This window comes from Etheostoma cragini, chromosome 12 (assembly GCF_013103735.1).
Source record: "Etheostoma cragini isolate CJK2018 chromosome 12, CSU_Ecrag_1.0, whole genome shotgun sequence".
Taxonomy (NCBI): domain Eukaryota; kingdom Metazoa; phylum Chordata; class Actinopteri; order Perciformes; family Percidae; genus Etheostoma; species Etheostoma cragini.
Window position 1 is genome coordinate 23,305,946 of NC_048418.1, and position 19,040 is coordinate 23,324,985.

The following is a 19,040-nucleotide window of genomic DNA, read 5'->3' on the forward strand; positions in this document are numbered from 1 at the left end:
GACAACACAAAGGTTCAATAGTCTTGTTGGTATTTCAAAAACTATCTCTACTTCCTGACGCTATTCTATTGGTCCTTCGGTGAGGTTGCCCCACCGTTACCTAGCAACCAGGTTCCGCCTGTACGAGCCTGCCCTGCTCCAAGCTAGCTACATTATTGATGATGCCGCAGACACCAAACCCGTTCGAGAAACCATATGTCAAGAAAGGAAGACAGAAACACACGGCTGGCTGCAAAATGGTGTCAGGAGCGAGAGGAGGGCTGTGGATAGGACTAACTTCAAACTAAAAACTAAAAAAAAGAAACTACCACTACGGCTGAGGGACCATTTCATAACCCGAGTAAGTACCATAAAATCCCAATATGAGGCTGAACACTTTGTATAAAATGACAGTACAAACACTGAAATGTTAAATTTCCTTTTTAATAGTCTGACGTTGCAGTGCAGTAGCCTGTGTTACTTTCTTGCAATGGCACACAGTAGAAAATAAGTAACCTATATTTACTCAAGTAGGTTACTTCACTTGAGTTTTTCTGCTACTTTATATTTAGCTGTACCGTTAACGTAAAACTCAGAACCTACTATTGTACTTTTTACTTCGTTAAATGTATCTGACAAAGTTACTATGCGTTTATTGCTGTACATATAGTCCTTTTGGGGGTGGCAGTAGGTCAGTCTGTAGGGAGTTGGGTTGGAACCGGAGGGTCGCCGGTTCAAGTCCACATACAGACCAAAGTATAGGGGCGGACTGGTAGCTGGAGAGGTGCCAGTTCACCTCCTGGCACTGCTCTTGAGCAAGGCACTGAACCCCCATGTGCTTGGGCTGCTTTCCATGGGCAGCCCCCCCACTCTGACATCTCTCCATTTAGTGCATGTATAGGTACTGAGCATGTGTGTGTAATTCAGGCCTGTGTGTAATAACAACAGAGTGTAACTTGTAATTTCTTAACTTTACATCCATAATATGTCATTTTATGATGAATATTAATTGGTTGATATAGATCAAACTTCCCAACATAATATTGATAACTCTCTTGACCATCTACAATAAACTTAAAGAATGCAGAACAATAATATCATTTTAACATTAATATAACACTGACGGGGCCATATTAAAAGTATTCACTCAGTGTTATGCTGCAGAATAAGCACTTTTACTTTTGACAAATGCTGACTAAGATTTAAAATGCAGGACTTTTCCTCTAATGGAATATTTTAATAATTTGGAATTGCTTCTCTTATTTAAGTAACCGTCTTCCACCGCTGTTTCTCACACACACGTTTACCCATGAACATCATTCACACCTAACACATGTCACGCAAAACTCACACAATGCATCGATTGTTAAATAATTGACAGCTCAGCACATTTTGATCCAATGTTGTCGGCTCACAAGTTGCGTTGCTAAGTGACGAACAGGTTCTCCACCCTCTTTTCTTACCCCCTTTCCTGACACAGGTGAAGACAAAGAGTCCATGGAGGGACAACCAGAGGAATCAGATGAAGCCGTTAAGGGAGAGGACAAGCCCACTGTCCTCTGGGAGAAGTCATTTCAGCAGAGCATCTTTGTCGACCTAAGTGAGGATGAAAGTCTCCACCTCAGTGATTTGGAGAGTTCTTTAGCCTTCCATCTGTCCCAGGCAGAGTCTGCTGCCTCCGAAGCAAGCATCCATCTCAGTGGTGAGTCCTGGAGTCTTTTCTAAAGAGTTTTTGTGTTGGGTGTTAAACTGGATTGTTTCACCCATCCTAAGCCATCTTGCTGTCAGAATAATTATATAGTGTTATATCACATATGTAGCAAAGATTGCATTTTTCTCACAGATTTAAAAGAGATCTTTAGTGGTGATTGTAGACTTTGTGGCTTTGTCTTATTGTATTTTTTGGAGCTATCTTTCCTTTTTCGGTGACATGTAATGTAATGATGACACGTGTTGGCAGAGTTGCAAAGTAAGTTGGAGCTGTCATTGTTAATGGTCTAAAAAAAAAGTACATTCTGGTGCCTGGTTGGCTCACTAGGTGGAGCACACTTCCACGTACAAAGGCTCAGTCCTCAATGCAGCAGCCCTGGGTTTGGCTCCAACCTCCAGTTCTCTGCTGCATGTCATTCCAACCTTTTTCCCCTTTCATGTCCAGTTCAAAACCTTTATTTGTCCCAGAGGGGCGATTAGTTTAGCTGCAGTAGCAAAGAAGTTGACATACAGTACATGAATGACAACAAAGACAACAACATCGATACAAGGTCAGACCAAATGGGTAAATGAATACCCCAATATTAAAAGTTTAAGTTCAAGTGTGCCTTATGTTCAGACGTTACCTATTCTTTACAGAGTTAAGCAGAGAGATAGGAGAAAATACAAAGTAGAATTTATATCTATTTGTTTTGGCTGGTGGCTGACTGAAGCGGGAACCTTAAATTCTGCATGCAGGGGGTGAGAACTATCAGACGTGATGGATTCTGACTTTTAAAGCACATGTCTATTGTCCAGTTCAGTTGGTTTCATCTGCTGAATCCCAATGATTTTGCTGCTAACTTTATTTACCATTACTAATGTGTTTTTTCATTTTAAACTAAGCGAAGCATACCAGCAAATACATGAAAAAGTAAAGACAGACTCAATAAAAGATTAGTAAAACAGCGTCATCAGGGATCTGTCCACTTGAAACTTAACTAGCTTTTTCAGACAGAAGAGACTTTGCTGACTTTTCTTACTCAGCATGTCTGTGTTTAGTTCTAAGGTCGACTTGTTATCAATGATGATTCCCAGATCAATTTCAACCTCTTTTCCATCTATAATCGTCTTTTTCAGGAGTTGAATGGTGACGTCTAAAATCAATGCACAAGTTCTTTGTCTAAGCTGGCATGCCAAAAATAAAGGCCAATAATGCTAAGTTGTTGGTGTTCCTTATTTTGCAGGGAGTGCAGAGCTGTCAGCCTTGGAATACACCTCCTCTGAGTCCAGTATTGTGAGAAGTCAGAGTGAGAAGGCGGTAGAGAGCAAGAGCAGCATTCTGCATGTGTCTGCCCAAAGACCAAACACCATACAAGATGAGCTGCCCCTAAAGCAGCATCACGACGTCCCAGAGCAAGATACTAGTGACGAGGATCAGGACGACCTACCTTACGATGGGGACCTCGGAAGCCCCTACTTCAACCAGGCAGCTAATTCTGAGGGTAACATGAGCTCTGATGGGAGAGAAACAGTTCATGCAAGTCCTGATGTCCCTGCTTTGCTTGAATGTAATACAAGAGATAAAGATGATATTATTGAGCATTTGGGTTCTGTTGAGTGTAATGCTGAGAAACCAGCAAGTTTGTCGCAAGAGGATGGCCACACCAAACAAGACAGTTTGTTTGAGCCTTCCAAGCCAATTGAGGGGCAACCTTGTCCTTCGGACATTAACCAGTTGTTGCTGCGACACTTCTCCCAGGAGGAGTTGCTGAGGTCGGGTAGGCTGATTGAGGCAGAGACCCTGCCGGAGGTGTCCCTACTGGAGAGCGCGGATTACACTGTTTTTAGCTGTGCTTCAGCACACAGCAGCACAAAGCTTAATGATAACCAATCAGAGAGCTGTGCTTGTGATTCTCAGAGTTTCTGCTCAGATAGGACTAATGAGAAGTGTACAACTGCAACAACAATTTCAAGTTTAGAGGAAGAAGCAGAAATGAAAATTGATAATGTAACCTCTAATGCTTCTGACAGCTTTACATCCAGCTCTGCAAGTATACACTCTGAACAGGGCAGCGGGAGTGCCGTAGAGAAGCAGGAAAATCCTAAAGAGGATGATCAGATTCAGAGAGTCCCACTTTTGCGCACCAGGTCCTTCAGCGAGATAAAGTATGGTCAAGGCCAAGTCCATTACCCACTTCCGGACTTCTCCAAGATCGCCCCCAAGGTGAAAATCCCCAAAGCTCCAAGCGGACCTGTCAGATCTGTTCCCCAGAGCCCCACTGCCATGCACAGAGCCCAGTCCTCTCCAGGGATGTTAGAGGTGATCAACAGAGTCCTGGAGGATTCAGTCCACACATCAGAGCAGCCCTACGTCTTCAGAGATGAGGACAAACAGTCTGCTCCAGCACTGGTGCATCACCTGCAGGTAGAAAAATCTGCACCTACGCTTTTTTGTATTTTGCTTGTATTTCCTTCACCATTATCAAGTGGGAATGCTGTACATAGGACATAGAACTAACGTTTTGTCTCATTCTATATATCCTTAGGCTGAATATGATAAACTACTAACCAAATATGCTGAGGCAGAGAACCTTATAGATCAAATGAGAGTAGGAACCAACGTAAGTAGAAGGTTTTTTTTTTTTGACCGAGCTGCTTTGTGTAGATCAATTATAATTTCCGAGTCTTATTTTAAAGTTTATGGATCTCCTTTCACAGGCTCAGCCCTCCTCAGAACTGATGCTTTATTTAGAGTGTGAAGATGATGATCATCAGGGAAACTTAATTGAGGGAGGCCATCTTGGATGCGCGGCTCCTCGCAATCCCCCATCAGGTACAGTACGTCTCTGTGTCCGACATCTGATATTATGTCGGGTCAACGCTTTGCGTCGCTACCTCCAAGTTACGCAGTGAACTGTAGCTGGTTTCCATAGAGACAAATGGGGTCATATGACACTATTCTAGTTACACAAATATTTTTTCATTGCTTTTGGAGCAATTTAATTAAGTGGAAAAAAATAGTTTGGACCTGGACAAACTAACCACACTAAATTAATTGCATTTTGTAATAGTTCACAAGACATTTGCAAATTATTTGCATGGATACACTCAAAGTATTGGCTTACACACTTCATCAAGGACACTCATAAGTTAAAGACAGGTAAGAAAAAATGATCCTTTGATTCCCCTTTTCTGTACCATTTCAGTAGTTGATGTGTACATGTCAAAGTTTATCAGAGACTCATTATCAGGGATATGTCGCTTATAAATTGATGTTGCTCAAAATGCTTTGTTATCAGAAAACCTAGGGGAGAAAAAAGAAACAATCTCCCGGAGCAACATTAAGGAGGTGAACACAGCTTCCTCCAGCCAACCTGAGGAGGGTCCCAGTGAGGGGGAAAGAATGACTGCTGAGTTGACAGGTATCATCAGCCAGTTCATGCCAAAGGTAAGTTTGACGCATATTAAAAAGCCACCATTAATTACATGGACATCTAAGACCATTTTGACCATCTTTTTCTATTCAGGTGGAAGAATTCAAATTGATAGTGAGCAACATGTCGGTGAGCATAGCAGAGCAGCAAATGGTAACTATTGTTTACTTGCTATTTGTAGTTCATACTGCATGTAATGTCTTTGAGGTGCAAATTCTTTCTTTGCATGTGTATAAATGTCAAATGTGCCTGTTGACAGATGCTGAGGAGCATTATGGAGGCTCAGGACCAATTGGAAAGAGAATACATCAGTAAGAAGGAGGATCACAGAGCTCTGGAGATGCAAAACTACATGGGCCTGTCCAGGAACACTGGCACCTTTGACCCAAACAGGTTAGAGAGAGAGACCACGCCATCGCACCTGTATGAATGTATCTGCATCATTTTGTGTCTTCATGCGTGTGTGTGTGTGTGTGTGTGTGTGTGTGTGTGTGTGTGAGCAGGCTGATTGAGGGAGACATATTTAGGATAGGGATGCATCTTGAGGACATAAAGGAGATGATAGACAAAAACGTGTGTGAGCAGATTTCTCCACCCCATTCATCCTCCACTCCCACGCCCATTGAAGACATGCTGCACATGAAGCCCAGTCCTCTCTGCATGCCCACACTCTCACCTCCACCATCCCTGCATGAGGTAACCAACTCACACGCACACACCCATTGCTTTAATAAAACCTCACTCACCTTCACAGTTCTTTGCCTTTCTAGCAGCTCTGCTGTAGGAATGGCATGTAAGTCAGTCCATTCAACTTTCAACAGACATTCAGAATCAGCTTTATTTTCCAGGTATTAGGACACATACAAGGATTTTTTCTTTGGAACATCGTTGCTCATAATGCGCTTACACATACAAAGCAACCAAACAATATATACACACTAATATATATATATATATATATTAATCCCCTAATGTACATATGATTTGGTCATCTTTAGCCCAAATAGTGCTGGTCTCCAACAGCTTCTAAGAGTATGTACACAGTATGGTGTTGATTTTTATATAAAATACAATGCTAAAATGAGGAAGATCATGATTATCAGAAGTAGAGAAGACAGACAGGCAACCTCCCCTGACTTCTATCTGTCTGGCACTGCACTTATGGTGTGCCGTGAGATTACATATTTGGGCCGTATTATTGCAAGGCAGCATTAGAAAACTCATAGTGGCCTATAATGACAGCTTGAGGCTTCTGCTGAATGCTCCAAGAAGCTCCAGTGCAAGTCAGCGTTGGGGTACCTACCTGCTCTGCTGTTTTACGTAACCTGATGTATAGATTTATGTGTAGGGTATCTGAGTCAGAAAATGACATAATCACTGTTTTGGCCAACCCTGTACGCAATTCTGACAGATTCTCTTCCAGACTGTGGAACCATTGGCGAACATGTCTGTATATTAGACACAGTGAACATCGTGGCAGGCTCTGTAATTTGTATTTTTGTGTTTGTGGAGGTTCTTATTGTGATACAGATCCCCCTGGGTCTGAAATAAAGCATATACATATCCATACTCTAAACAGAAACAATAAAGATTCAAGGTGATTCCTAATTTTGGCTGTAGTACCACCAAGAAATGGACTTTTCTGGCTTTCTGTGAAATGTCTTATGAACTACTTTTATTGGGGACAACTTCTGTTAACAGTTAATAATCCTCAAATCAATGGAGCTATTTTGCAGTTTAAATGCGGAACATACACTTAACTAGTTTTTTTGTGGCCACTTCGTAATTTAAATCAGCTTTCCATTAATGTTTCCATTAAATTTTGTAACGGCCTATGGTTGTATAGCAGTGTGTAGCGACATTTCCTCTATGTGTCTGTGCAAGCTTAGTATTACAAATGTAGGTTAACATAACCAATTAGACCTAATGCCTAGAAATGATTTAAAAAATCTACTAATGTATACATTTTAATTCAATTTTGCTTTAAAACTTTAGTTTTCTATTTCCTTCTCTTTTTTGATACATTAATCTCAAGGATTTTAGGGATTTGATGCCACATTAGCAGCAGGGCTCCAGGATTTGCTAAAGTAGGCCGGTTAGTCAGCCCTTCTTTCCATGTGCATTATCATTTATAGTTCCCAGAGGATGAATTATGATGTCTTAGATGACCCTGTGACTTTTCTGTTCAGTGTCTTGACATTTTGGTTCAGAGTGAAATGCTTTGACATCTAAACAACATTTATGATCCCCAGGATGAAAAATGACTTTCAATGTTAATGTTATATATTTCGGTCTGGGTGCAGCCAGTCTGTGTTGAATAGCAAGCATCCACACCTTGCACCTTCTCTCCTGGAGAAAAGGCTGAGCATGTGTGTGTAATATTACACTAACCACAAATTATCTGACTGGGTGTCCTGTTTCAGGGGCCAAGTGCAGGTTTGTCCCATGTGGGCTATAAGACGGAGGCATTGAAAGAGGAAGAAAATACAGACGAAGTGGAGGAGGCCAGTGAGGTCCATGGAGATGAGGAATTACAGCAACGCTGTGAACGCACAACAACTGATTCTTTACTGAAAAATACTGGACATAGATACTGCAATTCAAGGTGCTTGTTAAGATAATTTAACGCTCCAATAATACACCAACACAAAATGTGTATAAAGTACGCAAACAGGTAGCAGTTTAAATTCTGTATAGACAAATTTGAAAATAGTTACAGTATCCTGGCTAGGATAAATGCATATGATACAGTACTGTTTTGTCTAGCCATTGATGTTTTGAGTGGTGCTTGCTTGTGTGTTTGTGCTCAAATAAGAGGCACGTTCTCAGCCTTCCCCTGGGCAGATAGGGTTTCAGGTGCAGTGTTGGTGTTAGGTTCCACAGAGTGTTTGAGTCACTGTGTTCTTTTCTGTTCTGTTTCAGGAGCTCACAGGGCTCTGTGGAGGGACTGGGAATTCAGACAGCTGAGGCTGAAGAAGACAGGAGCTCTGCTTCGTTAGAAGTGATAGATAACAGTAACATCTTGGCATACTTGAGTGGAAGCAGCGCATCCTTGAGTCAGAGGCAGTGGAGACCCGACAGGTCAGTGCTGTGATGTTAAGTGATGTTGTGATGTAATCCTGTCAGTGTAAGTGCAAAATGTATCTACCAATTTGTATGTACAATATGTATGTATGTATGTTTGTATGTATGTATTTATCTATGTATTTTCACGTACTGTATGTATGTCTGTAAGTATGTATATATATATACACATATATATATATATACGTACTACATGTGTGCATGTATGTATGTATGTATGTATATACGTACTGTATGTGTGTATGTATATCTATGTACGTACTGGATGTCTGTATGTATGTATGTAGCTTACTGTATGTATATACGTACTGTATGTGTGTATGTACATACTGTATGTATGTATGTATATATGTATGTACACTACCGGTCAAAAGTTTGGGGCCACTTACAAATTTCCATACCACTCCGTTATAGACAGAATACCAGCTGATCTGAGTGGGTGGCAGGTCTTTAATGTAATATCTACATTGCCCCTTATCCACAACCATTCTTTCAACGTTCCAAAGGCACAATATGTTTACTAATCTGATATCCTTAAAAAAAAAACTAACTAGAAAAACATTGGAGAACCCTTTTGCAATTATGTAAGCACATAATGTAATCTGAAAACTGCTGCCCTGGTTAAAAAAACAATGCAACTGATCTCAGCTGGTGTTCTGTCTACAATGGAGTGCAATGGAAATTTCTAAGTGACCCCAAACTTTTGACCGGTAGTGTATGTATGCATATTTTACCTATGCGTACTGTATGTAATTTTTTGTATTTCAAACAAAACCTCACCCTTCCACAACTCCCCTCATCTCCACCCAACCGACTCTAAATATCTCACTGGTTGCTGCAGTCGTAGCACCCCAGACAGTGTCTTGAACCCAGCAGGCGAATGTGATCTGGGTGAATGTGTGAGTCCGGCTGTGGAGGTCTCATCTTCCTCTGATGCACGCAGAGACTCAGACACCCACATTCCCCCAGAGCCTCCTCTCAACAACTCATCTGTATCACAGGTCAGTCGCAGATAGTTGGGTTGTTTGACAATTTTTGGTCTGTTTTGTTGTGCAAGAGATTTTCCGGGACACCGTTTAAGTTACAGTTGTGTGTGGAGGTTGCACAGGCTGCTTTATTTAAACTGATGTCAGGTTTTCTGGGATGCAGAGGATTTTGAGCCCGGAGACAGACAGTGGATTTGGGAGCTCTTACTTGAATCAATCAGCTTCTGGACCATTTCATCCAAATCTGCTCACAGAAAGGTACAAATGAAATACTTTACTATTTATAAAATGAGTTTCTATATACTACTATACATGCCAATTTGATCCTCTCATCTGCAGTGTACACTCCCAGAATGATGCTTTAAGTAGCTCAGACAGTGAAGGCTCCTGCTCCAACCTGCAGACAGCCGTCCATTCAGCCTTCCTCCCCAGCCAGCGGTGGGCAAGTCCCCACCCATCTGTCCAAACACAGTCCTGTGGTGCTGCAGCGGCAGTGGAGCGGTGGGTGGAGAGCACCACTAAGGAGCCTTCAGTCAGGCTGCAAGGTGAGCAAATCCAGCCAAAAAAGAAGTTATCTTTGTTATTTCATCTTCTATGGTCAATACTGAAATGATAAATCTGAACGGAATCTGAACAGGATCTGAACGCAGTCCGCCTGCCCAGCTCCATCACCACGTATCAGAACCCGCACTCAGCACCACCATGGACACAGAGGAGAGAGGCAGCCCGCTGTACTCCTGCTCATGTAATGGGTCAGTGAATGCTCAGGAGCACCTAGTGTTGGGGGTTGACTGCTGAAAAACTAGAACTTTAACCTTTGTGTTGTATTCCCGTAGACCAACATTTAGTTTTTCTGGGTCAAAATTTGAATTTAAAACATCCTCAAGACACATTTGTCACTTTCCCCAAGTTCTTGGTTGATTTTTTTTGGGACATTTTGTTCTTGTTTTGAATTTTTTGAAGCTTTCTCTGACATTTGTTGTCACTTTTTGCCGTGTTCTTACTTTTTACAATGTCTTTGTTTTTTTCCTACATTCCTGTCACTTTTTTTAGTGTGCTTAAATCTTTTTTTCTTCTTAAAATGCTATGAAATTAAATAAAACACCCAAATTCAATGAAAATAGTGAACTGATCAGTTATTTAACTTGTGAGAAGCAAGTTACCTTCAATGTTATTTTGTTTTTTACAGTTTGGTTGAAGGAAACCCAAATGTCTGATTTAGAAACTTTTTTAAAGCAAGTCAAATATGACCCAGAGGACAACAGGAGGGTTAAGATAAAGATTGAATCATCCTCTTCTCTTCTGTTGCCTATTTAATCAGTGAACCTTAGGGGTGTAAATCACACATTTTATCACAATACGATATTATATTGATTACTTGGACAAGGATAGAATATTTACTGATATCACAAAGTCTGCCAAGATAGGATGTTGATTCGATCGAATTCAGGAGCCTGCAACCGATATAAAAACACTTAAGCTGATTTCAGACAGTCATTTACATCTTTATATATTATAAAAAAGGCAGCTATATTTGACAAATGCATTAGTAAGCCCTTAAAACAGAAAAAAAAAAACTACTCTTTTTGATGAAAACAATACAAAGTGGGAATTTCAAAATAAAGGTGCATCTTAAAGATGGCGATATGCCTTGATATTTTCACTTTGTATCAAAAAAATTGGATTGTTGATGATTTAAATATGGATCCAGATAGATGTATCATCTGTATGTGTGTCTGCTTAGTGAGGCTCTCCTGGCCTTGCAGTCAGAGGTATCCCGGCTGAAGAAGGAGCTGGAGGAAGGCTTGGTCCAGCTGCCCCACCTAGCACAGAAGATGGACTATCTCGCCTCCAAATACAGACAGGACCGTCAGGAGCGCAAGTCGAAAACCCGACCTCGGACCCACCACAGACCAGCATACAACAGGTGATCCCGCTGGCTGGTTTTAGCGGAGGAACACAAGGATAATGGCCATTTTTTGAGGGTGTATTGATGTATAAAAGAGACATGTTCTTACCATTTATACATTATTCTGACATTAGTATGACCCTTTTTATTCTACTCTCTAGTGTGTGGAAGCCATCAAGTGGCAGCACACAGGATGTGAGCAATCTCAGTTCCATTCAGGTGAGGATAGAGGACTGGATCTCTTCAGACATGGGCCCCAGCGAAATCAAAGGTATTCCACCACCACCAGTCTTGTACAAAGTACTTGAAAGCAAGCCTTGAGTTAAAGTACAAGAAAATGACTTTGGTAGCAGTCAGTCACTTTTCAGAATCCTCTTGAGTAAAAGTCTTAAAGAGTCTGATATTGACTGTACTTAAGCATCAAAATTAATTTTCTGATAGTAAATGTATTTAATTATTAGATCCAAAGTAAAATAACACCTTATATACTGTTTTTGTTATAGTAAAGCACAATACTCAAGGTTTTCCACACCTTCTTGAACATCAAAAAAACTGACATTTGACAACAAAGAGAAAAACAGAAAGAGAATTTTTATTTTTTGTGAGCAGCGTGTGTCCCTATATTTCCTCGGACATCTACTATGGTTAGATATGCTCTTCAGGCTCTGAGATCATGTTGCAGTTCCACAGTTCACCTGTAGTGAGCAGGAGAGGCTGCAGCGTGCGCTCAGGGCCAGAGTTTCAATATAAACTCTGTGAGGAGCTGCAATCCAACAGAGGTGTGAGCCAAAGCTGTTTTTCACAGCATAGTACAGTCTTTGGAAATTGTATACAATTTACACAGGTGATAGATTTAAAAAAAAGGAATATCGTGTGTTATGCTCCTTCAGGGTCAGAGGGAAACAGCTCAGTGAAAACCTCTCATCTGAACAGCTCCATTTTAAAAGGAGGGAAGGCTTGTGGCAGCCACGCCAAGCAGAGACTACAAAGTAAGTGACTTTACCATCTAATGTTAAGAACGTCAACATTTTGGTGTCATTGGGATTTATGAAACAATGCACTTTCAGATTTATATATAGCAGATTTTAAATTAAATTCTACTACACAGGGTATGCTGTAAGTAGTCTTGCATTGCCAGACGTATCCCTACAGCACTGAGGAGTAAGGTCTGACTACACCAGAGACACATTCTCGGATAGGAGAAAAAATGCTTTGGTTCTTTGGGTATTGTCCTCGGGTCAAATTTTACCGGTTTTCAGAAACTTTCTATATCAGAAAAAACGTTGAAAAAAGTGACAAATGTTTTTAAAAAAACGACAAAAAAGCAGGAAAAAAAGCAACAAAGATCTTATTTTTTCAAACGCTGAAAAAGTTACCAAAAAATAAGACAAAAATACCAAAAAAAACTTTAAAAAACACTGGAAAAAGGGACAGAGAAATTGTAAAAAAAAAAAATTGACTAAAACATAACTAAATAAAATTCAAAAAGTGACAAAAAATAGGAATAAAAACGACCGAAACATTGAGAAAAGTGTAGAAAAAAACAATAAAATGTTGAAATTTCAACCGAGAAAAACACAAAGTTGCAGGTCAATGGGAAGACAACACAAGGGTTAAACCAATCACAATCATCTTGGGCGACACTGAGCTCTGGACGCAGCAATGGTGGCTCTGCAAGAATAAAAAAAATACAAAATAGATCAAATATATTTTTTAAGTGAAACATTTGCACCCCTCAAAAGAAAAACGCCACATAACATATTAAATTAACTGTTGACACAATACAGAAATGAGCTATTTAAATTAGCTGAATACACAGTTAAACCTCATTTACTCTTGCGTGTGTGATTTGTCAACACCAGTCCCTGCTCATCGGTCCAGAAATGTCCCAGATAGAGCGAGTAAATGCCATAAACAACTGCTTTGTAAATCTTAATCCTTCCCCATAAGAACCAAGCAGGCCTGCCTTATTGAATGATTGAAATTTTCTTCAAAATCTGCCTTTTTCAGTTGTGTAGCTTGCTAGCTCGAAAGTTGGTTGTCGTTCCTCCATCTGTAAGAGTAAGTGTTTTGTTGCGATAATTCTTTTTTATATTTTATTTAAACAAAAGTGCAAAACATTGGTCCAGATAACCTACAGAAAAGTACACCACACACACCGAAAAAGGCACAGTGCCCCTTTTCCACAATCCTTCCTTGCGATCAAATGTGTCAATCAAAAACAGAGGAAATATGGGAAGGAGGGAGACAACAAAAACAGCAAGAACGAAAGGGTTTATTTCTTTTTATTTGCCAAGTACATTTACACATACAAGGACTGTATCTTCCGCCTATCCTAACTAATGAGGAGCAGTGGTCACCAACTCCAGTTGTAATGCCAGTATCTACAGCAATGGCAGGAGTTATTTAGCATGTCCGTCTTCGAGTCATCGGAATCATCCCCCTAATTATCAGTATTGTGTTCTATTGGTACATATACTGTAGTGCTTCTTATCTTATGTTCCTGCAATCAGCTGCCGTGATGGAGAGTTTTCACTCCAAGGAGAGGTGGTCTCTTTTCTCCTCTGCATCTCTCCAGAAGCCTCTTCTCCAGGTCAGCTACGGCTCCTCCAGCAGCCTGCCTGCCAGGTACACGTCACGTACTAAAAGCACACAGATATTAACCAGAAGATATTAAATGACATAGTCTGGGTAAAGTGGAGTCCCTTTTTTTGCTGTGTGTGTCCTCCAATCCAGCTATAAAGTAAGGGAGCCGCCTCTGCAGTCCGTGTCCCATCACAGAAAGCACTCCACCCAGTCAGATTCGGCCCTCCTGCCCAGTAATGTGTACTTCCAGCGGACACCATCTCCAGTATTAGTTCCCTCAAAGACTGGCAGCAGGACAGGCAGACGCAGAGGGACCAAGGTGAGATTTCTTCACATGCCTGTCTGCTGAGCTCATCCCTGTAAAAAAGAACATCTGCTGTGTTTCGCCAACAATAAAAAGCCAACTATTTCATAGGAAAGTCTGCTAACTGTTTTCAAGGAGGACGACATGAACAGGACTCTAGACCACGCTATTGAGGTGGCCCGCAGCATGAAGAGGACCACCGACCGGATGGCCAAGAGACTGTCAGCGGACCTGTCTGAGGCTCAAGTCCACAGGAAGCAATACAGCATGCAGCCACCAGGGGGCAGGAAACACCATGCATTCTAATGCCTATGTAGAACATTTCTTTTTTGAATAAGTTACTTAAGGACCTGTTTGTGTTTTGTTGTTGTTGTTTTTTTACATGGTTTGTGTATTTATAAATGCAAAAGTCTAAAATCACACTGCATGAAATATATTTTATAAGATAATATAACCACCTGTATACTGTAAGGTTTTTGGATTTGTTGATGGACAGTATTTTTATATATTTAAAAAAGTGTTCAATACTGAGCCTATAGGTCCCTTAATTGCTTAAAAATAATTCTCTAGCATTTCAATTTTATTCTGACCGGTGTGTAAAATGTAATCGAAACACGTTATGGCCGCTTTAGTGGGAGAAAATGACTTTCTGAGGAAATACTTTTGATATCATAAAACAATGTGAACCAGTTGTGACCTCTTGTTAGGGGGCAACAGCAGTCACAGCCGAATCAATCAGCAGATGAAGCAATAAACTATCTTTTCATAAGTCTCCATGTCAGTCCACTTGTGTCACCTAACCCTTTTGTTGTATTTGACCTGCTCCCCAGCTATAAGCTGTCCATCACACATACACAGTCATAAGGTAAGTCATAATATTACGCATGTGTAATATTACATCTGAGGAAAATCCCTCTCTGCTTTTAGCTTGAACGAGGAATACAATGAACGTCCTCTTCATCGCTAGTATTTTGTGGCATTAGTACACTTTAGCTCATTATGTTACGGGTATATGAAATGAGGGGCAAGTTTTGGTTGTTTATTGGACAATATGAACCGGTTTTGCGGAGGTTGCAGCTGGTGTTGATTGGAGGCCGGCCCTGTCAAGAGAAACACATGTACTCAGTTTGCTAGTTCAGTTACATACACATGTGCAGTATTGCATTATCATACTTTAATTATGATTAACTGCATGCAGATTAACAGGTGCTGCTTTGTGTCTCCTCTCCAGAGTGTTCAAGCTAAAAGAGTCCCCAGTGTATCGAGCCCCATTTTAAAAGTTCCAGGAGATACCAAGTAGCCAAGGGGCGTTTGAGTGTTTTAATCAACTATAGTTGGATGAATTGTTCCATCGATTTTTGAAACTGTCTATTTTTGATTGGTGTTCTTAAAAGGGGGTATTTTTCGAATTGCTTTCATTAAAGGCATTAAGATCAATTTCCAAAAGATGTATTTTTAATTCCTCCTTTTAATCAACTTTAGCCTGGGTGTGTAAACTTTCTCAAGCCATTCTCAGCTTTTCCCGTACCATTCCAAGTCAAGTCCTTAGACCGTTGCTCATAAGAGGGAAATTAATATAATAAAGATTTCCCTTTTCGAGAAAACATTACTCATCTCCAGACCATAACAAAGATGTGAAAAAAATGACCTTTGTCCTTTTTTGCACCTGTTAGGTATTGAATTCATGTATGTTTTTATGCATTGATTACTTGCATTGTGTTACTTAATAACACAATGCAAGTAAATCAAGATAACAGTAGGGAAGTAGAAATATATTTGATGTGGTTGTTGTATTTTATTTTAGATTGCGTACATTTCCGATTTATCTTGTGCTGTGGTAGGGTTGAAATAATGTCAGTGGCAGGCCACAAAAGTCGATGGTGCTCATTTTGTTGCGATCGTGGCGGCCATGTTTTGCCTTCATTGTCATCGGTGAAATAAACACCTGTTGATCTGTGGTCTCCTGCTGTAAGAAACAGCTATGCGGTCTTTTTACCAGGTAACCTTTGTCTGATTTGCTCATTTGGCCCCCTTTAAGGTGCATCCCTGCTGGCCTGTGGGTGTAACCGGCCCAACAGTGTCTTCTTACTAAGTTTCTGTTTTCTGGGCTTAGCTTGTGCTGGGCTGTGTTCACATTGTGTTGTGGGGTATCTAGTTTCACTGTTGGGGGGTTATCTGAAAAGATGTGTCCAAACAACATTCCTGAACTGTTAAGGGCAACGATTAGGCATTAAGATCAATTTCCAAAAGATGTTGTATTATTCTTTTTTTAATCAACTTTAGCTTGAGTGCCTTCTCAAGCCACTGTAGCTGCCGGAGGGTTCTCATTTTTTTGGTCTCTACCAAGAGTTCAATAAAGTATGTCTTCTTCTTCTTTGAAGGATGAGTGTACGATTTTTAAGTCTGTCTTAAATTGGTTTTCACTTACTACTCATCCCTTCTGCCCATACTGGCAAACAAGATCTTTCCTCATGCGCTTCCAGGGTAAGTAATGGAAGAGCAAATCCACAAACTTGCAAAAAGAGGGACTTATGTACTGCTTACGCCTCATTCTAAGTTGAAATGTAGATTTATACTATATCTATTTTTCACAGAACCAGGACAGTGGATTTATTCTCCCATCTCTTCCATTCCATGAAGAGACACTTCAGGAAGGAGCAATTGTTGTAAAAAGATAAAACTTCCAACATCCATATGGAAATGGGAGTTCTGTTTTGAGAAAATGTGAACACTTCCTTTAAGGACACAGATTCTCTAACTTGATTAACCCAATCTTGACTCTTAATTCTTCCTTAGTTGTGTATCAAGGTTTTCAAACAGTTATTAACAGAGTATCATTTACCAAATATGGATGTATGCTGGAACACACAAAACAATATTGAATGCTTTTTGTTCTTTGAACTCTGTGAAAGCTATCCGATCCGGTCCCTCCTTTTGGTCTTTATGCACAACAGAGTTAATCTGGTCCACAGGGATCCTCCCTGCCCATCATTATAATACACACCTGAGTCACTGTGGAAGAGATAAGCCATCATGATAACATCACTTTGTAACCTTAACTGGAACTATTGGCACATCCACAGTATTGTACTGTACACAGAGCGCAGTAAAGTTACTTATAATACAGTACAATGTATGAATGTACTATATGTATAATCTAAATGTATGCTGTGTGTGTGATGACATAAGCCTGCTTGTTTCTCCTGGTTTATCAGTGTTGTGGTGAAAGTGGCAATGGAGCACAGCAGAATCTAAAGAAGATACATATGTGTATATATACTGTATATATGTGTGCATATATGTATATACATTAACAATATCAGAGAATATAAACAAGTGTATTGTGTACATATTAAGACACCGACTGTTTTGAGTTACAAATGCTATACTTTTTTGACACTAATGTAACATGTCATATGTGTATTTGCAAGGAACTCAGTGTATTTGATGGATTTGTGTTGACGAATAAAGGTCAAAATGAAGAATTGCTCAAAAAGATAACATAAGATAAGAGCTAATGAGAAATCAAATATTGTTTGGATGAAACCTTAAACTTTATCTTCCTTTCAGGCAGAAACAGGTCATTGCTTGTGTCTTTTTTATGTAAGGTATGATGATGCATGTTGCTCAATTGGATTGTTTGGGTGTGGTTTCTTTAGAGGACGAGATATGTCAATGCTACAAGACAAGAAGCGATTAAAAGATGGTGGCAGAAATTTAAAAAAAATACTGCTACACAGGTGATTTTTTATCGACGTTCTCGTCTTACAAAGATGAGCATACTCGTCTCACTCTGATAGGCCGCCCGCCTATCTAACACCCCCGTGGGGAGGAGTTACAGCCTTTGGGCTCTTTGGTATTTGCTGAAACAATAAAGGACCTGTCGTTTCATCTGAAAGAGAGGGAGGGCAAAAAAAAAAAAGAAAAAAAAAGTCCAATTTAGGTCTGAGATACTTCCCTGAAGTCATTTTGAGAAACAGCATCACACATCTCGCCTCCAGGCAGCAGAAAAACACAGAAGGCATGGGGGGAACTAAGTCAAAGATGCTGAGACTTTTGATTTTATTCGCATTTGCAGAGGTAAGACATGAGATCCGTTTCTAATTACATACTGATGATTTACTACAAAGACCCATTTTACCAGCATCAGTGTGGATTCCCTATCTTTGTTAAAGTGCTAATTTGAAATATCCAGATATGCAACAGTGAGTGGACTTTTGAAACATGTGAACACTGGCTCTTTTGAGTGTCACTGCTTTCAACAAGTGTGTGTGGCGTGCCCAACCTTAGCTCAACAGGCAAATTCATTCCGACCTGAAAGAAATACCAGCGCTGACCAGTCCTGAAATCTGTGTTGAGTGAAGGTAATGTGCAGCCTGCTGCCTCTCATGCGCCGAGAATATGATACAGGCATTAAATCCTGCTGCATAATTAGCCTCAGGATATTATGTGAAATACCAACAGCTTGCTACCCTTGGAATGATGTTCTGTCATGAAAATACTGCATTTCCTGTTATTTATCATAAGTGTTTTTTCATTAACCTGCCACGTTTTTCTATTTACAGATATGTGCTGCTCAAAATGGTAAATGATCTTTTTATATTTGCGTTAAGATACTTTATAATTATCCTAAACCAGTGCCTGAATGGGACCCAAAAAAGGTGGAGGTGGATATTATTATTGCATGTGTCTTGGATATATTTGTATTCATATATCTTGTAGTAGTGACCACGAATAGTCGATTATTGGTTTACTGGGTTCTGAACATGTGGTTATGAAACAAAGGATCATTTCATTTGGGTTACACCGGGGAGCTGAATATCAGATTTTTTGTAGAATTGCTTGTTTTTTTGTCCAAGAAATCATCATATTTGACCTTTTTTTGTATGAATAACTGCCTGATTATTATAGTTTTAATAACAATTAGAAGTAGGGGACTCATGTTTAAATAAAACCATTGTGTTGTATACATTGTATACATGTTTTTATGTGTGTGTTCATAGACAGGATATGTGTATATATGTGTGTGTATATGTATGTGTGTGTGTGTACATATACTGTATATA

At 40.0% G+C, this 19,040-nt stretch overlaps 2 protein-coding genes across 4 annotated transcripts in view; both read left to right on the forward strand.

The window, feature by feature from the left end:
• Positions 1–48: 48 nt before the first annotated feature.
• On the forward strand, positions 49–15,356 carry LOC117954775 (protein AKNAD1-like). 3 transcript variants are annotated; one of them, XM_034888764.1, is made up of 22 exons: positions 49–340; positions 1,460–1,681; positions 2,916–4,096; positions 4,218–4,292; positions 4,390–4,504; positions 4,971–5,119; positions 5,199–5,258; positions 5,365–5,498; positions 5,609–5,801; positions 7,529–7,710; positions 8,028–8,186; positions 9,031–9,190; positions 9,339–9,433; positions 9,515–9,720; positions 9,813–9,927; positions 10,920–11,102; positions 11,246–11,372; positions 11,734–11,863; positions 11,975–12,073; positions 13,598–13,712; positions 13,821–13,989; positions 14,110–15,356. In XM_034888764.1, the coding sequence occupies exons 2-22, from the start codon at positions 1,477–1,479 to the stop codon at positions 14,278–14,280; spliced, it is 4,023 nt and encodes a 1,340-aa protein (XP_034744655.1). In that variant the 5' UTR covers positions 49–340; positions 1,460–1,476; the 3' UTR covers positions 14,281–15,356. The 3 variants fall into 3 exon arrangements, 2 of the variants coding, with proteins under 2 accessions (XP_034744655.1, XP_034744654.1); XR_004658891.1 differs by lacking the exon at positions 11,734–11,863 and having other exon boundaries at positions 50–340; positions 11,246–11,355; positions 13,663–13,712; positions 14,110–14,194; XM_034888763.1 differs by lacking the exon at positions 11,734–11,863 and having other exon boundaries at positions 50–340; positions 11,246–11,355.
• A 2,591-nt stretch (positions 15,357–17,947) lies between these two features.
• Positions 17,948–19,040, forward strand: part of fndc7a (fibronectin type III domain containing 7a) — an 11,173-nt gene continuing 10,080 nt past the window's right edge. Inside the window, exons 1-2 of the mRNA XM_034888766.1 lie at positions 17,948–18,054; positions 18,540–18,558. Of these exons, the coding sequence (XP_034744657.1) occupies positions 17,998–18,054; positions 18,540–18,558 (76 nt within the window). The 5' untranslated portion in view covers positions 17,948–17,997. The remainder of the gene's footprint in view (positions 18,055–18,539; positions 18,559–19,040) is intronic.